The sequence below is a fragment of the Triturus cristatus genome, chromosome 3_2, assembly GCF_964204655.1.
Source record: "Triturus cristatus chromosome 3_2, aTriCri1.1, whole genome shotgun sequence".
Taxonomy (NCBI): Eukaryota; Metazoa; Chordata; class Amphibia; order Caudata; family Salamandridae; genus Triturus; species Triturus cristatus.
Genome location: NC_140584.1, coordinates 59224215 through 59240206, shown reverse-complemented (window position 1 = coordinate 59240206; position 15992 = coordinate 59224215). Strand labels below are relative to the sequence as shown.

Below are 15992 nucleotides of genomic sequence, written 5' to 3'. Positions count from 1 at the left end.
CAGGTTTGCGAAAACACATTTTTGAGATGTGTTAACTATTCCTCAAAGTATCCCCTCAGAGACTGTTTACGAGGAAGTTGGTTTGGGATTCATTTTAGATTTCATTTCAATCCTCTCTCTGCTTCTGTGGCCCTGTTTGACTCACTCACCTTTAATAGATATATATTAAGGGATTGTATGGATCTGGAATGCTGGAACTACAAACCTTGGTTGTTTTATGTTATGTGCATTTTGAGTGATCTTGGTAGACCTTACATTTTTTGATCCAGACTTATTAACATAGCCGATATCCTGTGGGTCAAGCATATATTAAGGGATTGTATGGATCTGGAATGCTGGAACTACAAACCTTGGTTGTTTTATGTTATGTGCATTTTGAGTGATCTTGGTAGACCTTACATTTTTTGATCCAGACTTATTAACATAGCCGATATCCTGTGGGTCAAGCATACCTTTTTTGCTAAGGGGCATGTGAAAAGGGAAGCCATGACGCTGGCTAAGAGCTCATTGACCTATGATTACATGGTCAAATCAATGAGTAATATTGACTTTCTTTTATCTAACCTTAGTTATATTTTGTCATCATGGAAGACTTTTGACCAAATTTAGACTGAATTTGTTCCCTCAGTTTATGTTAGGATGGCAGAAGATTTCTGAGCTACCTGTATGTACGTGTGATCTAGCCTCTATTCTGGATACTCTGCACATTGGTTTTTTTCTCCGTAATATAATACACTGCCACATAGTTTCATTCGCTCGCTTTTGTGGTCGATGAATTTTAGTCAAGTGCGACCAGCCCTATTATATTTGCAACTCTTATCCACTCCGAATGTATGTTTTTATTTATCATGAATCTTATCTGGAGTTTTATATTCAAGTCTTTGAGATGCAATGTTTTATCTACCCTCTAATCTCAATATGTTCCTTTTATGTCATAATAAATTGTATGATTGTATGTACTTTTATAATTTGCATTGCTCAAATTGAGTAAAGGGCTACTTGACTTGGTCTACTGCTGTAAAGAAGTGTTATCTGTGCTCACTCCTTATTTTCAGTTTTACCAGGAAGAACATCAGGTAGTTTAGTACATTTCTTTACAACTTCAGAGGAGCTGTGAAGTGTCTGTAGTTGGAGAGTATAATCAGGAAACAACTGCAGGGGCTTCTATCCAAACGTATTTTGTTTTTTGTGATTCTTGCACAATGACATCTGTTCCTGTAATTGAGTTGTCCGAATAGGATTATCCTTGGCTCTTCTCCCAGGGGAGGGGGAGGAGGTAGAGGATGAGGGGTCATTGGCATTCTATTTGCCCTTTCAGTCGAAAAGAATTTGGACAATTCCTTGGTTTTCAGCTTAATAACAATCCAGTCTTCCAGAAATAGTTGAAGGCATTCCCCTCCTCTCTTTTTGGGAGTCCAGCTAGGTGGATATTGTTCCCTCGGGACCTTACTTCCTTAGCTTACTCTCTGTATTCTATGTTTTTAGTTCTTCACCTTAGTTAGTATGTTTTCTTTTGTATGACGACTACTGCTGCTGTGTTTCTGCAGCTTTGTAGTGTAGTTCCTATATCCCCGATAGGCTCTGCGCATTGGAATAACATACACTATAGATTTGACATAGGACTAAGGTCAGTATGTCTCCAGTAAGTATATTAAACTTAATTACTTGTGTGTGCCAGCTAGCTCAGAGGTCACTAGAAACGTCTCGAATATACAAGAAGGGATTAGTCTCCAACAACCGCATAAACATGACAACTTTGTTTACCTTAGAATCGGAAAAGTCTCAGAATCGTGGAAACAATAGATAAGTTTCACTCAGTCAATCGTGCTTGCTTCGTTTCTACAGAGTTGCACAGAAATAGAGACGGGCGTTTCAATAAAATGGTTTATTGAACAGTCTTATTTCTCATGCAAGAGATATGGATTGCTACAATCGTAAGACGGACTGCGAAGTACAATATGTACGAGGTTAGCAGTAAGATAAAATAATACTGCAATAGCATGGTTTATAACTGACATATATTAATCAAACTACATACATAAATAACATAAGCTAAAATGCGATACTCATCTGATGCTTCTAAATTGTTCTACCACAGTGTACCTAACCTAAGTGAAGTACGAGGTTTGAAGTAGGTGCCATGTCTAAAGTATAGCTAGCTATATTTTGGTTTAGCCAAGAGATGCCAGAAGTTTCTCTAAGTTCTAGTCAGCTCCATACCTTAGAATGAGAGTGGTCGGAATCTCTTTTCTGGACTCGATAGCCTAACCCCCGCAAGGGAAGTCCGAGAGCACTGGAGCTGGATTCTCTGCAAGGAGGATGGCAGCGTGAGGTCGGTGCATCAGGCTGGAACTTGATCTCCTTGCGAACTTGCCGTTGCGAACCGTGTAGTCTGGGTTGGATCGAATCCCCCGTGAACTGCCATTTGCCAGGGCAAGTGCTGGTATATTTATATCTTGAAGGTGTCTAGGAATGCCAGTGTTGACGTCAAAGTCGGGCAGAGGAACGTCATGAATGAACCCCTAAGGAATAGATGTTCATGCATACTTAATGAGTTATTGGAGAAATCAATATTCAAGCTGAGGGAAATTCCTAAAGGCTTAAGGGTCTGGTTTTCCAAGAAGTCGTTGTGACGTGGATGTTGGGATGTAGGTGGCCATGCCTGTATTTGGTTTGTACAGTCAGTGTCTAAATTTGGTTTGTACAGACAGTGTCTAAATAAGGGCCGGATTTCTATGTCCAAATAAGAGCAATGTGAATTGTACCTATATAAGGGCATAAATCAGGAAACCTTTATACGAAATCTAAATCTGCACACAACAGCTTTAGTTTAAACTTTCACCACTCTGTCTTTAACATTGGGGAAATCTGTTCTGACCCGGCCCAGATCTATGGCCACCCCATCCGCTTTTGTCTCAGGTTAACGCTCTTGGAATCTGCATTGCTTTAGTTACATCTGTTAGCATGAGGTCAGGTTGTGACTGCTCCTTCTCAGGCATCTGTTGATTACTCTGGTGTATTTGTCAACAATTGATTGAGTCTCTACTGGTTTTTGTGCTTTGTCTTTTGTAGACAACTTACTGTTCACTCCTACTTTTGTCCATTAATGATGGGAGTCGTGTCATTTCAGGGCGGTCACTTCTGTGTTTTTTCTCACAGCCTCTCTGCAGCAGTGTTTGGGGGGGGGATTCCCATACCCATCAGGCACCACACAGTGCCAATTCCCTACTTCCCTTTAGCTTGAACGAATCACTACGATCCCCTCCAGAATGTTGATTTTCTTACTGTGATGCTCAGTACACTGAAGTTGGCAATTCTGTTGCTGCTTTTTGTGCTGCAGTGTGCCCCCATGGCACTCCTGTTATCACTCCTGCACCACTAACTGGCCCAGGATACCTATGCCAACTCAATGTTCTGCCCCTCGGGAAGGGAGCCCAGCACTCGTCTCACTGACGACTTGCTGGCGGGCCCAATATGTTATGTTATGCTATGGATTTGTAAAGTGTGACAGCTGCCCCAGCAAAGAGGCATCACGGCGCTGAATAGCAAAGAAATGACAACGCACAGAAGGGCAACAAGAAGGCCTACGGAAGGGAGAAGAGAAACGTTTTAATGGCTTTTCTGAATTGGAGGTAGTTAGTGAGCCCCAGGATGTGGGCTGGCAAAGAGTTCCAAAGGATGGCAGCTCTATTACGAAAGGAACTGCCTCCGGCGCGAGCCCTTATCACGCGGGGACCACTACCAGACATTGTCCCATAAAGCGGAGCAGGCACGTAGGGGTGTAAGGTAGAGATTTCCGGAGATACTCTTTCGTAACATGCCTACAAGCACTTTGCCTGCTGACTTCTGAAATCCTGGGGGTAAATTTTGCACCCCACGCCCCTGCCACCATGCCTTCCTACCGCAGTCTTCCACTTAATGCTGCAACCTCCATTTCCTGCCCCATAGGAATCGAACCCTGTACCCACTGTCTTGCTGGTGACTTTTCGACTGGCCCATTCTCCATCCGTTGTGCAACCACAAATGTCTTGTCTGCCTACTTGATAGATCTGAGATGGGGCTGCTATCTACCCCGAACCAGTTTATCACATTCTTCAGTTTTGAGCAGAAGACACTGGGACGGCAGTACTCTGTATCTCACGCCTCTAGGTCAGACATGCTCCAAGCCGGCGGCCATCTTTACTACTGGCAGGCAGACTTTTTGTCTTCCTTATGTCATTATTTTTAAGCTTGTCAACTCCTATTTCTTAATGTAGTCTGATTCTGCCACATACTCTGTTATTTTGGGGTGAGGATGGTTGTTGCTAAGTTGGCTGGCCGTTGGATTTTAGGCCTTAAGACAGGGAGCCTTCAAAACCCATCCTCATTGTGCTTCTGTAAGGCCTGATCACTTCTAAGAGTTTGTGTGCTTGGTTTGTTTGAATAGTTGCTTTTTGACCTGGCTCCTCGCTTTCCAGGTCTTCTCCTGTGATGCTGGCCCCATAAAAGTCCCTCCCTTGATTACTCCCGAGATATGTGAGGACTGAACATACCAGCGTGTAAATGCTCTACCTACTCCTCTCTGTTCACTCCTCTGACCCCCGCTCCCCCAATAAATCCATCCTGATCCGTCTCACCATGCCATTTTACCCATTAAAAGCTATGCTGTTGCTGGGTTTTATGCCTCGTGGTCTCGGATTCCTCTATAAATCTATGAATGCTGTTTTGCCTAAGATTATCATGGTACGGGGTCCCGCAGTACTCATTGTGCCCCTGTGGTTCTCCAGACCTACCAGCCCATGCAGTTTCTTCTCTATAGTGAGCTGCCATTTTGCCTTCAGGTCATGGCGTCTTGAAAACAACACTTGTCACATTGCCCCTGTCAAGTGCCCCCCCCCCCCCCGTAATCCATCTCATAGTTTTAGTGGGGCGAGGAGAGTTCCGAATCTGCTGGTTTGAGGCTCGAAGAGTGCCTGGAATGAGGATGGCTCCCCACGTTTCATGCTGGGCCCAGCCACTCCCAGGCTAAGGATGATCTCTTTGAGGGCAAGGACACTTATCATTAGGTTGGATTATTATTCTGAATGTTAATTGTGAGTTTCCCGAATGCACTTTGAGAGAAGACTGGTGATTCTGTGGCCACTTCAGATTTTTGTTGTTAGTTTAAATTGCAACATATTAGATCTGATTTGCTTGTAAAGAAGAGTGTCAGTCTCTTGGCGCTGTTTGTTTTTGACAGGCATCAGCTAGTGGGTTTCTGGATTTGATTTTATGATGGTGTTTTGAGTCATGTTATGGTATTTTGGGGTATTGGAGAGGAGATGGACATAAATGGTTCTGTTGGTGTATGCATACCCTCACCTAGTAACTCCTTGCCTCTTACGCCCCAATCCTTCAGATTGATTGGCATGCCCACCTCTCTGCTGCGTATTTTGTAGTTCTGTCTTAGTTGTAGTTTCTATCTCCTATTTCTTTGTTCCTCTTTCTGTGCAAAATGTAACCATTATCCCATGTTCATTTTTGTTACAGGTTATTGTGAATATACTGAAATTCAATGTGAGCTCTTGCAGCCCAGATGATCTGTTTACCTTGAAAGAGCGATGTCGCGACCCTGCAGTGTCTGTCAGGAAGCAGGCCCTACAATCTTTGACTGAACTTCTAATGGTGAGAAGCTGAGATGTTTGTAAACTCTATCTGTTGTAGGGTTATTATTTTTGACCATTTAGCTTTGGTACCAGTGTGTCAGCAGGTGATTCCTTTGTGGTGCATCTACACTCCTTATGCTTATGATCCCATTCCCACCTCCTCTCACCAAGCAGATTTATTTTTTGCTAGATACACTATCCTGGCATAAATGAGTGTATTGCCACATCTAAGCCTTCCATCACCTTGACCCATCTGTTTTTCTTTCAAGTTGGCAAGATACTCCGTGGTGTTACTGTTTAAGGTTTATTGCTCATTGAGGCTGTCTTCAGTCTATAAGCGGACAATATTGCAAAGGTTTGTGATTGAGCTAATTATTTCTCTGAGAAATATTTCACTAGAGCATATGGAGTGATGATTGATGAGTCCTGAAAATCTCCCTGTTGATCAGCTCATATTCCTGTCACATTTGGACAAACATGTTCATATTACAGGTCTTTCACATATTGCTTATTTGAGAAATACTGGTTAGGTCCCATTTCTTAAACTTGCAGGCAATTAATCTCTGGCATTGGGGATCCAATCAACTGCCCTCCGGCATTGTGAAGCCAATCAACTACAAGCTATCCCTCTGAATGTTTACCCTTTCAACCTCTCCCTGAGAGACAGCTTGCAAACTTTAAACATTAACCTTGTCTTGTGTTGGATTACACCCATATAAGTAGCGCAAACCGTCAGTTGTCCATTAAAAAAAATATATATAATATGAGTTATCCAAAAAAGGAACAAGACATGTATTGGGCTACTGTACTGTTCCATAATATAGTATTATGCATTGGCCACACTGATGACACAGTTAACATATCTTTAGCGTGTTTGTAGTATAATAGAGCGGGTATCTAGTTCCAGCAAATGCTCATTTAGACCATGTAGGAGATAATGCAGTTGAAGTAGTAAAAGTCCACACAATAAAACCTCCCCCAACTTCCCTAAACATGTCTGCCATACCATACAGCATATTGCAATTGCACAATTCTCGGCAAAGATACCAATGAGGTCACCATGTTAGAAACTGAGAGCATACTTCTTATCAACACTGTTTAATTTATGAAAGGAGTAGAGGAAACACCAGGGGTTGGAGACCGGACCCGTTCAGCCACCAACCCAGTGCACAGAACCAGTCACTGTCTTCTCCTTGTGCTTTAAAGAGTTCTAAAATGGTATCCCATGCCAGAGCTATAGGTCGCTTAGCCAGTTCTCTATATTCGTCTCCGTCTAGCGATGAGCTCTCTGAGAAAACCCCATTTCAAAACCTCCTCACGCCAACCAGACACAGGAGGTGTGGCAGAGGATGTCGAGCAGTATGTTATTTGCCACTTGGCCAGATGAAGTGCTAGGTCCAAAAAACGTCTTTCAGTTTTTAATGATTTGGGTCTAGGCTAGAGTCCCAATATACAATGTTCTACTGTTTCCCAGTGCTGCCACACTGTAACTGATACCAGGGATTCCCTAATTTCCCCCAATAGGAGAGCAGTGTGGGGCAGGACAATAACATACGCAATAAAGCCTGCATTGTCTGTTCTGCAGTGCAGGCATGAGAAAGGGAGTACTGGGAAGATCCTGTGTAATTTCGTGGGTGTGAAGTATGCCCTATGTAACAATGAAAACTGAGGTAAACAGAGACTTCATTCTGAAGACCCTCATAAAAAATGCATCTATTACCTATATCCTGAACAGGTAAAGGATTGTAAAATATGTAGAACCTTCTCTCAGAAGACTCTAAAGGACAGAGAAGGGCTTCTCCTTCTGTGGCTACAGAATTTGAAGACTTCAGAGAACCCTCTCTCAGATGTGGAGAGTGCGTCCTCAATCAAGACATCTTCCTCCTTGAAAAGGACCAGTGAGTATCAAAAGGTTTCTCCAAAACCTAAGGTAGTGAAGAAACATCATGTGGATAAGCCCCCTATCCAACCTTCAACTTCAAAAGGGGTGATTTCTTCCCCTCTGAGTCTTTCTGCACCTTCTACGCCCCCGAGATCTGATTCTCAGGGTTCAAAGACTCCATCTGCGCAGTTTTTACCTCAGAAACTGCCTATCTCGTCGACGAGCTCGTCGTCGCTTCCTCAGTCGACGAGTGCTGCTGTGGTCGCGTCTACGTCGACGACTTCAACTTCTGTGTCTTCGAAGTCAGCTATGATCCTGTTGTCTGCATCTTCACCGTCGATGTTGGTATCCGTTAAGATGAGACCTATTTCGTCTACGGTGCCTTTGAATTTATCGACGGCGGCAAGCAAACATCAGAAAAAGCATTCGTCGACGGTGGCTTTGTCGTCGACGGTGGCTTTGTCGTCGACGGTAGCTTTGTCGTCGACGGTGGCTTTGTCGTCGACGGTGGCTTTGTCGTCGACGGTGGCTTTGTCGTCGACGGTGGCTTTGTCGTCGACGGTGGCTTTGTCGGCGACGGTGGCTTTGTCGGCGACGGTGGCTTTGTCGGCGACGGTGGCTTTGTCGGCGACGGTGGCTTTGTCGGCGACGGTGGCTTTGTCGGCGACGGTGGCTTTGTCGGCGACGGTGGCTTTGTCGGCGACGGTGGCTTTGTCGGCGACGGTGGCTTTGTCGGCGACGGTGGCTTTGTCGGCGACGGTGGCTTTGTCGGCGACGGTGGCTTTGTCGGCGACGGTGGCTTTGTCGGCAACGGTGGCTCAACAGCAACGTTTATCGTCAACGGTGACGACTACAACTGCATCCATGGATCTGATATCACTGAAGGCTTCAAGCTCTTTGCTTCAACGGCGACATTCCTCTTTGGATACCCTAATACCAATTCAATTCAAACGCCTTCTCAACCTCCAGCTGAATTATTTTCTTCTGACGATGAGGAATCGGAGGATGGCGACAGATTTCGGGCTGCTCGCAGTCCCTCTGAACTTCTTATGAAATGTCAGGACTCTGATGATGATGACCTACAAGAAGAGGATTTTTCTACTTGTGACACACAGCCTGCGCATGAACTTCCTATGGCACAGATATCTATAACTCTTATTTCCAACCTCCAGTTCATGTTGGATGATTACTACCGCCGTTTTCCACGTTCAGTACAAACTTCTCCAACGCCGCAAGCACCTCTACAACCTCTTCCTACTAAAGAATCAGTTGCCACACCTACATCGGCGACCAGAATTCAACATCACAATGTTCCTCAAATCATAGAGGAGGACAATGACGAGGATAATATTGATGAAGGTGACAAGGAAGAAGGTGAGCTAGATGACAGATCCCTTCTTTCTGAATGGGACAACTATCAGATTCAAACAGTCTCCCACTGCTCCAGCTCCTCTGGATTTTTCACCAGTCGACATAGGTGATTTTCATTTACTCATGGAAAGAGAGGCAAAAAGATTCCACCTTCCTGTGACCACCAGAGAGGAAGATTGTTTCCTATATGATTTTAAAGATCAGCCTCAAAAACAAGTCCGTTCCATTCCCATCATCGATTTTATTTGGCAAGAAGGCCTCAAGCTCATGCAATATCCTAATTCAATTCCAGCTGTTCTACCGAGGCTGGATGAGAAATACAAAGTCCCTGCAAATTCACCTGCTTGTCTCATTTCGCAACTAAAGCCTGATTCCATCATTACTCAGGCAGCACAGCGTCGGTCCAGAAACCCATCATCTCTGTTATCTGCACCGCCAGACCGAGAGGGTAGATGCCTTGATGGTATTGGTAAGACGTTTTCCACTATGGCGGCAACTACAGTTCATCTGGCCAATTCTCTAGCCATCTTGGGCCGTTACGACCGACAAATGTGGTCTGACATATCATCACTTGTAGATCTAATACCACAGGCGTCTAAAGCAGAGGCATTAAAAATTCTTCAAGAAGGAGAAAGAATTTCCTCGGAAATTGATTGTGCTATTGATGTGTCTTCCACTGGTTTCCTTCTTTCGGCTGGTGCAGCAGTCCTCAGGTAACAGGGCTGGTTAAAGGCCACGTCCTTCCGTCAAGAGGTACAGACAAAAATATTGGACATGCCTTACGACGGTGAATCATTGTTTGGCCAACATATCGACGATGCCCTTCAAACAATAAAAAAGGACACCGACACTGCCCGTGCTCTCGGAACTCTACAGTTTAAAAAGCAGACTTTTCGAGGAGCAAGAGGACATGGCTCCTCTTCTTCCTTTCGTGGAAACTCCAATCAATATAGACCAGGACAACATCGCTACTCCTCCCAGAATCAGCAATTGTATAGACAACAGCATTCTTCGTCCTACAAACAATACAGAGGTAAATCCTCTTACAGAGGAAACAATTCCTCTAAAAAACAATGACTTGGAGTTGGTCGAATCTCCCACTTCTACTCCAAATGGTCACAAATTACTACCGATCAATGGGTTCTGGATATTGTGCGCAGGGGACACGCATTGGAATTTGTAAAGATTCCTCCCAGTTCTCCACCAAAAGGTCCCCCTCCTGCTCACCTAAAGGAACTTTTAAATCAACTCAAAATTTTATTAAGAAAGGGCGCGATCGAAGTGGTGCCAAAACTACAGAAGGGCAGAAGATTTTATTCAAGGTTCTTCCTCATACAGAAAAAGTTGGGAGAATGGCGCCCGATTCTGGACCTACGTGCCCTGAACAAATACATCAAAAAACAAACTTTTTGCATGTTGTCCCTTCAGTAGGTACTTTCTTTTCTATCCCAAGGAGCGTATATGACAACTTTGGATCTTCAAGATGCTTATTTTCATCTTCCCATTCTGCCGAGGCACAGAAAATTTCTCAGGTTCAGAGTGGCCGCAAAAGACTTTAATTTAAAGTTCTTCCATTCGGCCTTCGTTCCGCTCCCCAAGTGTTTTACAAAAGTCTTTGCACCGGTGGCAGCTTACCTTTGCCTACAAGGAGTGCAAATCTTTCCATACTTAGACAACTGCCTGCTGAAGGCAAGGTTGTTCGGACAGGCATCCAAACAAACTCTTTTCTGCAGGTCCCTCTTCCAATCCCTGGGCCTCACATTCAACATGGACAAGTCCCAATTTCTCCCAACTCAAAACAGACTGTTCTTGGGAGCCATTCTAGACACCAAGCAAGCAAAAGCTTTTGTCGTACAAAAGACTTCTACGACTTCGCAATCTAGCAGCTTCCATCCGTCTAAAAGAGTCCGTTTCTGTCTGACAGTTGAAATCTTACCTAGGAATGTTGTCCTCCTGCATTCCTCTAGTCCCTCACTGCTGCCTAAAAATGAGACCTATCCAGGAGGAATTGAACAGACAATGGGCTCAAGTCTCGGGATCCTTTAACGATATAGTCAGTCACATCTCGAATGAAAAGAGCTCTATTGTGGTGGACTCTCGAAGAAAATGTCTCTTCAGGTCGTCCATTCCTGGTGAACACTCCAAATTTCACTCTCACGACAGACGCATCTCTCGAAGGTTGGGGCACGCACTTGCAAGGACCAACTTTAAAAGGAAAGTGGAACATTCAACAAATGACATGGCACATCAACCTGCTGGAGTTACTGGCCATTTTTCTGGCTCTGAAAGCTTTCCGCAGCATCATACGAGGAGCCTCGGTGTTGATCCGAATGGACAACACAACGTGCATGCACTACATCAACAAACAAGGAGGCACAAGGTCCATCTTGCTGTCCCTTCAGGCTCAACAAATTTGGGATTGGGCGATTCAACATCACATCATCCTCACAGCAGTGCATGTCCTGGGAGCGTCGAACAATCTTGTGGATTCCCTGAGCAGATCATCCACGACCAATCACGAGTGGGAATTACATCAACCCACTCTGGATCATATTTTTCGGTTATGGGGTCCCCCAAATCTGTATCTGTTCGCAACACATCTGAACCGCAAATGCCGGTTCTACGCAAGTTGGCTTCCCCAACCAAAGTTATGCAGGAATGCCTTTTTGATGAACTGGTCGAAAATATATGCCTACGCTTTTCCACCGATACCTCTAGTCCCCAAAGTTCTGCGAAAAATGAGGAAGGAACCCTGTCACATTATTCCAAAAGCCCCCCGGTGGCCTCGACAAATCTGGTTCACGGAACTCCTGCTCCTGTCACAGTGCAACCCGATCATTCTTCGCCCTCTTCCAAATCTTCTGACCATGGAACACTGCCAAATTTGTCATCCCGATCCAGCATCTCTACGTTTAGCGGCTTGGAACCTGAGCAATATGAATTTGTAAATTTGGACATTCCTTTAAACTGTAGAGAGGTCTTAGCTAAAGCTAGAGCAGCTTCAACTGTGAAAACATATAAACTCAAATGGAAAAGATTCTGTCTATGGTGCAAGGAAACTCAAGTACATCCTATTCATTCCAAGCCAGAACAACTCTTGCCTTTCTTTCTACACCTGGCAAAATTGGACCTTTCGTACTCTACCCTTAAAGTTTTTCTAACAGCAAGCTCACGGTTTCATCAAGATGGCTTCAATTCGCTTTACTCGTCAAGAGTAATACAACAATTTTTCAGGTGTCTTTTTCGAATGTTTCCTCCAATTTGTCGACCCCCTCCACCTTGGCATTTGAACATTGTGTTAGCGCAGCCCATGAAACCCCCGTTTGAGCCAATCCATAAAGTCGATCTCAAATACATTACTTGGAAGACTGCTCTACTCCTGGCTCTCACTTGCTCTTGCCGGGTCAGTGACATACAGGCGTTTACTACTAAACCACCTTTTCTTCAATTTACCAAGGACTACCTCAATGAACCAGTTGTTTTAAAAACGTTTTTCCCTAATCCTCAAACTCCTGCAGAGAAGACACTTCATTCTTTAGACGTCAAGAGATGTCTGAAATTTGACCTTCAAAAAACGGTTACTATTCGTAAGAATGGCCAACTTTTTGTGGCACGATGACAAGAATGTACAGTTCACTGTGGCCTTGACCCATGTGTCTTCACTTGAGGCAAGCTGGTCTGCGCATGCGTTTCTCATTCAGTACAATTCTCAGCCATGCTGGATTCCCAGGCAGCCATTTTATGGTGGGCCAAAAACGAACACAAAAGAGTGTTAATTTATTAAATAAAACCCATTATGTTTACCTCCCCCATACTAGTAACCCAGTATTAGTTATTACCTAGCAAAAGCTATTAATTTAAAGCAGCTTTTCTATTATTTTTGCACAACATGCAAAAATGTGAAATGTATAACATAGCATAAACCTGCACCAGTGCAAATTTTCAAAGCGCAAACAGTTAATACATCAACATGCTCTAATGCTTTAGATAGCTTTTCATGCAAAATGCTTTTGCCCCATGTTTAGTGTTGGTTGATTAATTAATACACATTATAAAAAGGTGTGTTATGAACTGAATATGCATTGTCTAAATATGCAACAACGCCAGAGTCTCTTGAGACGGGAACAGGGAGTGTAGATTATAAGGGAAAGGAGCTGGGAGGAGAGAACACATTCCATGTAATCTTCAAAGCTAAAAAGGAAACTGCAATCACGAGTTTCTCTACACTGCAAAAACACATGTTAATTCAGCACAAGCATTTCAGACGGAAAGCATTTTGACCAGGCCTCATTTTATGTCTATCACTTTGCATGCACCAAAAGTGCCCCTTTTAAAAAGCATTGGACTAGGCCTCATTTCATATTCCTGTGTTTTCACTTGCACCAAAACAGAGCAATGCTTAATCTTGAGAAATCTAGCTTTATCACCAGTCAGGAGGCTAAAGTAGAGTAAAATTAGATAGGCAAGCCGCCTATGCCAGGCGTTTTATTATGTGCCATCTCCTTTATGGCGTTCGCTATTTCCCCCGGGGTCAGGGGGGGCCCTAGTGAGTCACATGCTGCTGCTGTGATCATTTCAAGTCTCAGATTATTCAGGATAACATCCCTGTTTGATACTGGTGCGGCGGAGTCGGGCTTTATAAAGCACAGTGTAGTAGGAGCGGAAAGACTCATTTATATCTACTTGTATGGTGCAGGATATCCCAGAAGGCGATGCAACATTCAGTATTTGGGTGGGAGACATTGGTAGGCGTATCATGCCAGCTAGTAATTTACCTGCCCTGTCGCTTCTGAGTGTATAATATTTATGGTCCATGATTCTCAACCTTCTCCGAGAGCTCCGCGTGGTCTATTGTAGTGTTCTGGTGGTCTCCCAGTCATGTAGGGTACTGCACTTTTGCATGTTGAAGTTGCCCCAACTTTTTGCAATTCTGGGAGAACAGAATGTCTAACGCCTGTTACAGTAGCTATTGGTACCCCCCTTATCACTACTTTGAAAGCTTCCCACTCAATAAGTGGGGTGGAAGCCGTCCCTTCATTATCCTCTGTAGGAAAGTGCCTCTTTTGACATGGTTACTCCCCACTTTTTAACTGGTATCTGGTGCCCATTTGGCTGAATGTGTGCTGGGTTCCTGCTTACCAGGTTCCCAGCCCCAGTGTTCTTTCCCTAAAATGCACGATTGCTTCACAATTGGCACCCCCTTTAAGCCCCTTGTAGTCTGTAGTAAGTGGGACCCTTGGTACCTAGGGCATTGGACCTAAAGAGGTCCCCTTGGACTGTAGCACAAATAATGCCACCCTAAGGGGCCCCTCACCAAGCTCATGCAAACTGCCCCTGCAGCCTGCGTGTCTTAGTGCAGAGAAAACCAAAGAGTGGACATGACACACATCCCTGTGTGCCATGCCAGCAAAACACTGCCTGTAGTATAGGTAATTCTGATGGATACATCTGCCAGTGGATTCCTCACCTTGTGAATATCCCCTGCGCCAGCAACATTCGGAAACTTTTGTAGCTCTCTACGCCGACGAGGACGACGTCACAGAAGCACAGCTCCGCACGCAGCTCCGCTGACGTCACTGGATCCATAAGAGGACCTCGTCGGCGTGATGACGTCTTTTCCCTTTTTTCCGCGCCGTCGACGCTAACGGTTTTCTGGGACTCGCCATAGCTTTACTGGTTACTTTGTGTTTCTGCTGGTGTTTCTGCTTTCTTCTTGCTTCTTTTTCAAGATGTTGACGAAGAAGTCAGATTTCAAGCCCGGTAAAGAGTGTGGTAAACACATGTCCATTACGGATCCACACGAGGATTGTGTCTGGTGCCTGTCGGATCACGACGTTGAGGGATGCTCTTGCTGCCGCAAGATGAATCCAAAGGCCTTAAAGGAAAGAGAAGCTAAGCTATTTAAAGCGAAAATGAGGAAGGAGAAGAGAGGTAGAAGGCGTTCAAGATCGAGGTCGAGGTTGAGGTCGGGCTCGAAGTCGACGTCGGGTCATGCTTTGAAGTCAAAGAAACATAAAAAGAAGAAGAGGCGCAACTCTTAACGCCGTTCAGATAAGGAGACGGCTCTGAGATCGACTTCACCTGCTCCTCGACGTCGTAAGGACTATGTTTCTTCCTCTCCTTCTGTGTCAAATCCGGCTTCTCCTGTTTGCCCGACTTCGCCTGCAGCTTTTCCGGAGCATTCTCCAGTTCCATCACCGACACCGACGCATTCTACGGCTCCGGTGGAAGGGGCTCCGGCTCCTGATGAGTCGCCAGCTCCATTGGTTCCACCGTCGGAGCCGATTGGCCCGAGTTCGCTAATGCCTCCATCTGACCCCCCCCCCTTTCCTGGCCAGGGGCAAGACCCATCGCAATATTTAAATGCTATGTATGGATGCTATGTATGGCGTCTTTTCGAGAGCGATGTAGCCCTCTGGAGCACCTTCGGGGTCCTATGGGTCCAATGGCCTTTAATATGGGGGTCCCTCAGGCCTACGCTCAGGCTCCATTTATGCCATTCTTTCCAGCGACGCCGTCTTGGCATTTCCCGGCACCGAGGACGTCAACGGCGTTCCCTTCTTCTCCGGCTCAAGCTCGACCTCGTTCGACTCCGGCTGCTCCTCCGGACCCGTGTTCGGCTCCGGCTCCGTCGGAGTTGTGTGCGGTGCCGCCGACGCCGGTTCTGAGGATTAGGTCCAGGCGAGAAGCACAGAGAATTCTGGAGGAGCAGAGGTACCAGGTGGAAGAAATGGAAGAGGGTGAGCTCATGGAGTCAGATGACTTGTTTGAGGAACTAAAAGAGGCAAGTGGCCTTGATTTGTCACCGGAAGGGGGAGCTTACTCCTCCTACTGATGCTCCCTTTAAGGATGTGACTCCTTACCACACGGTCATAAGGAAAGCAGCAGAGATTTTGGACTTATAGCTCCCAACTGCTGAATTTAAACCCAACATCCTTACTGAGGTTCTTCATTCTCCCTCCACCGTGGTAGAGCCTTTACTCCCATGATGCCATCACTGAGCCAGTCATGGAGGTTTGGCGTAAGCCCTTTTTGGCACCGGCAGTATCTAAGTCTGTTGCTAGGAGGTACAGGGCGGCCCCAGGAGATCCGGACTTTCTTACATCCCATCCTTC

The 15992-nt window shown here is 45.2% G+C and overlaps 1 protein-coding gene across 1 annotated transcript in view; it reads left to right on the top strand.

The window, feature by feature from the left end:
- NCAPD3 (non-SMC condensin II complex subunit D3) overlaps nt 1–15992 on the top strand; it is a 1141478-nt gene that overhangs the window by 468114 nt on the left and 657372 nt on the right. Inside the window, exon 18 of the mRNA XM_085646993.1 lies at nt 5509–5643. Coding sequence (XP_085503119.1) covers nt 5509–5643 — 135 coding nt within the window. The remainder of the gene's footprint in view (nt 1–5508; nt 5644–15992) is intronic.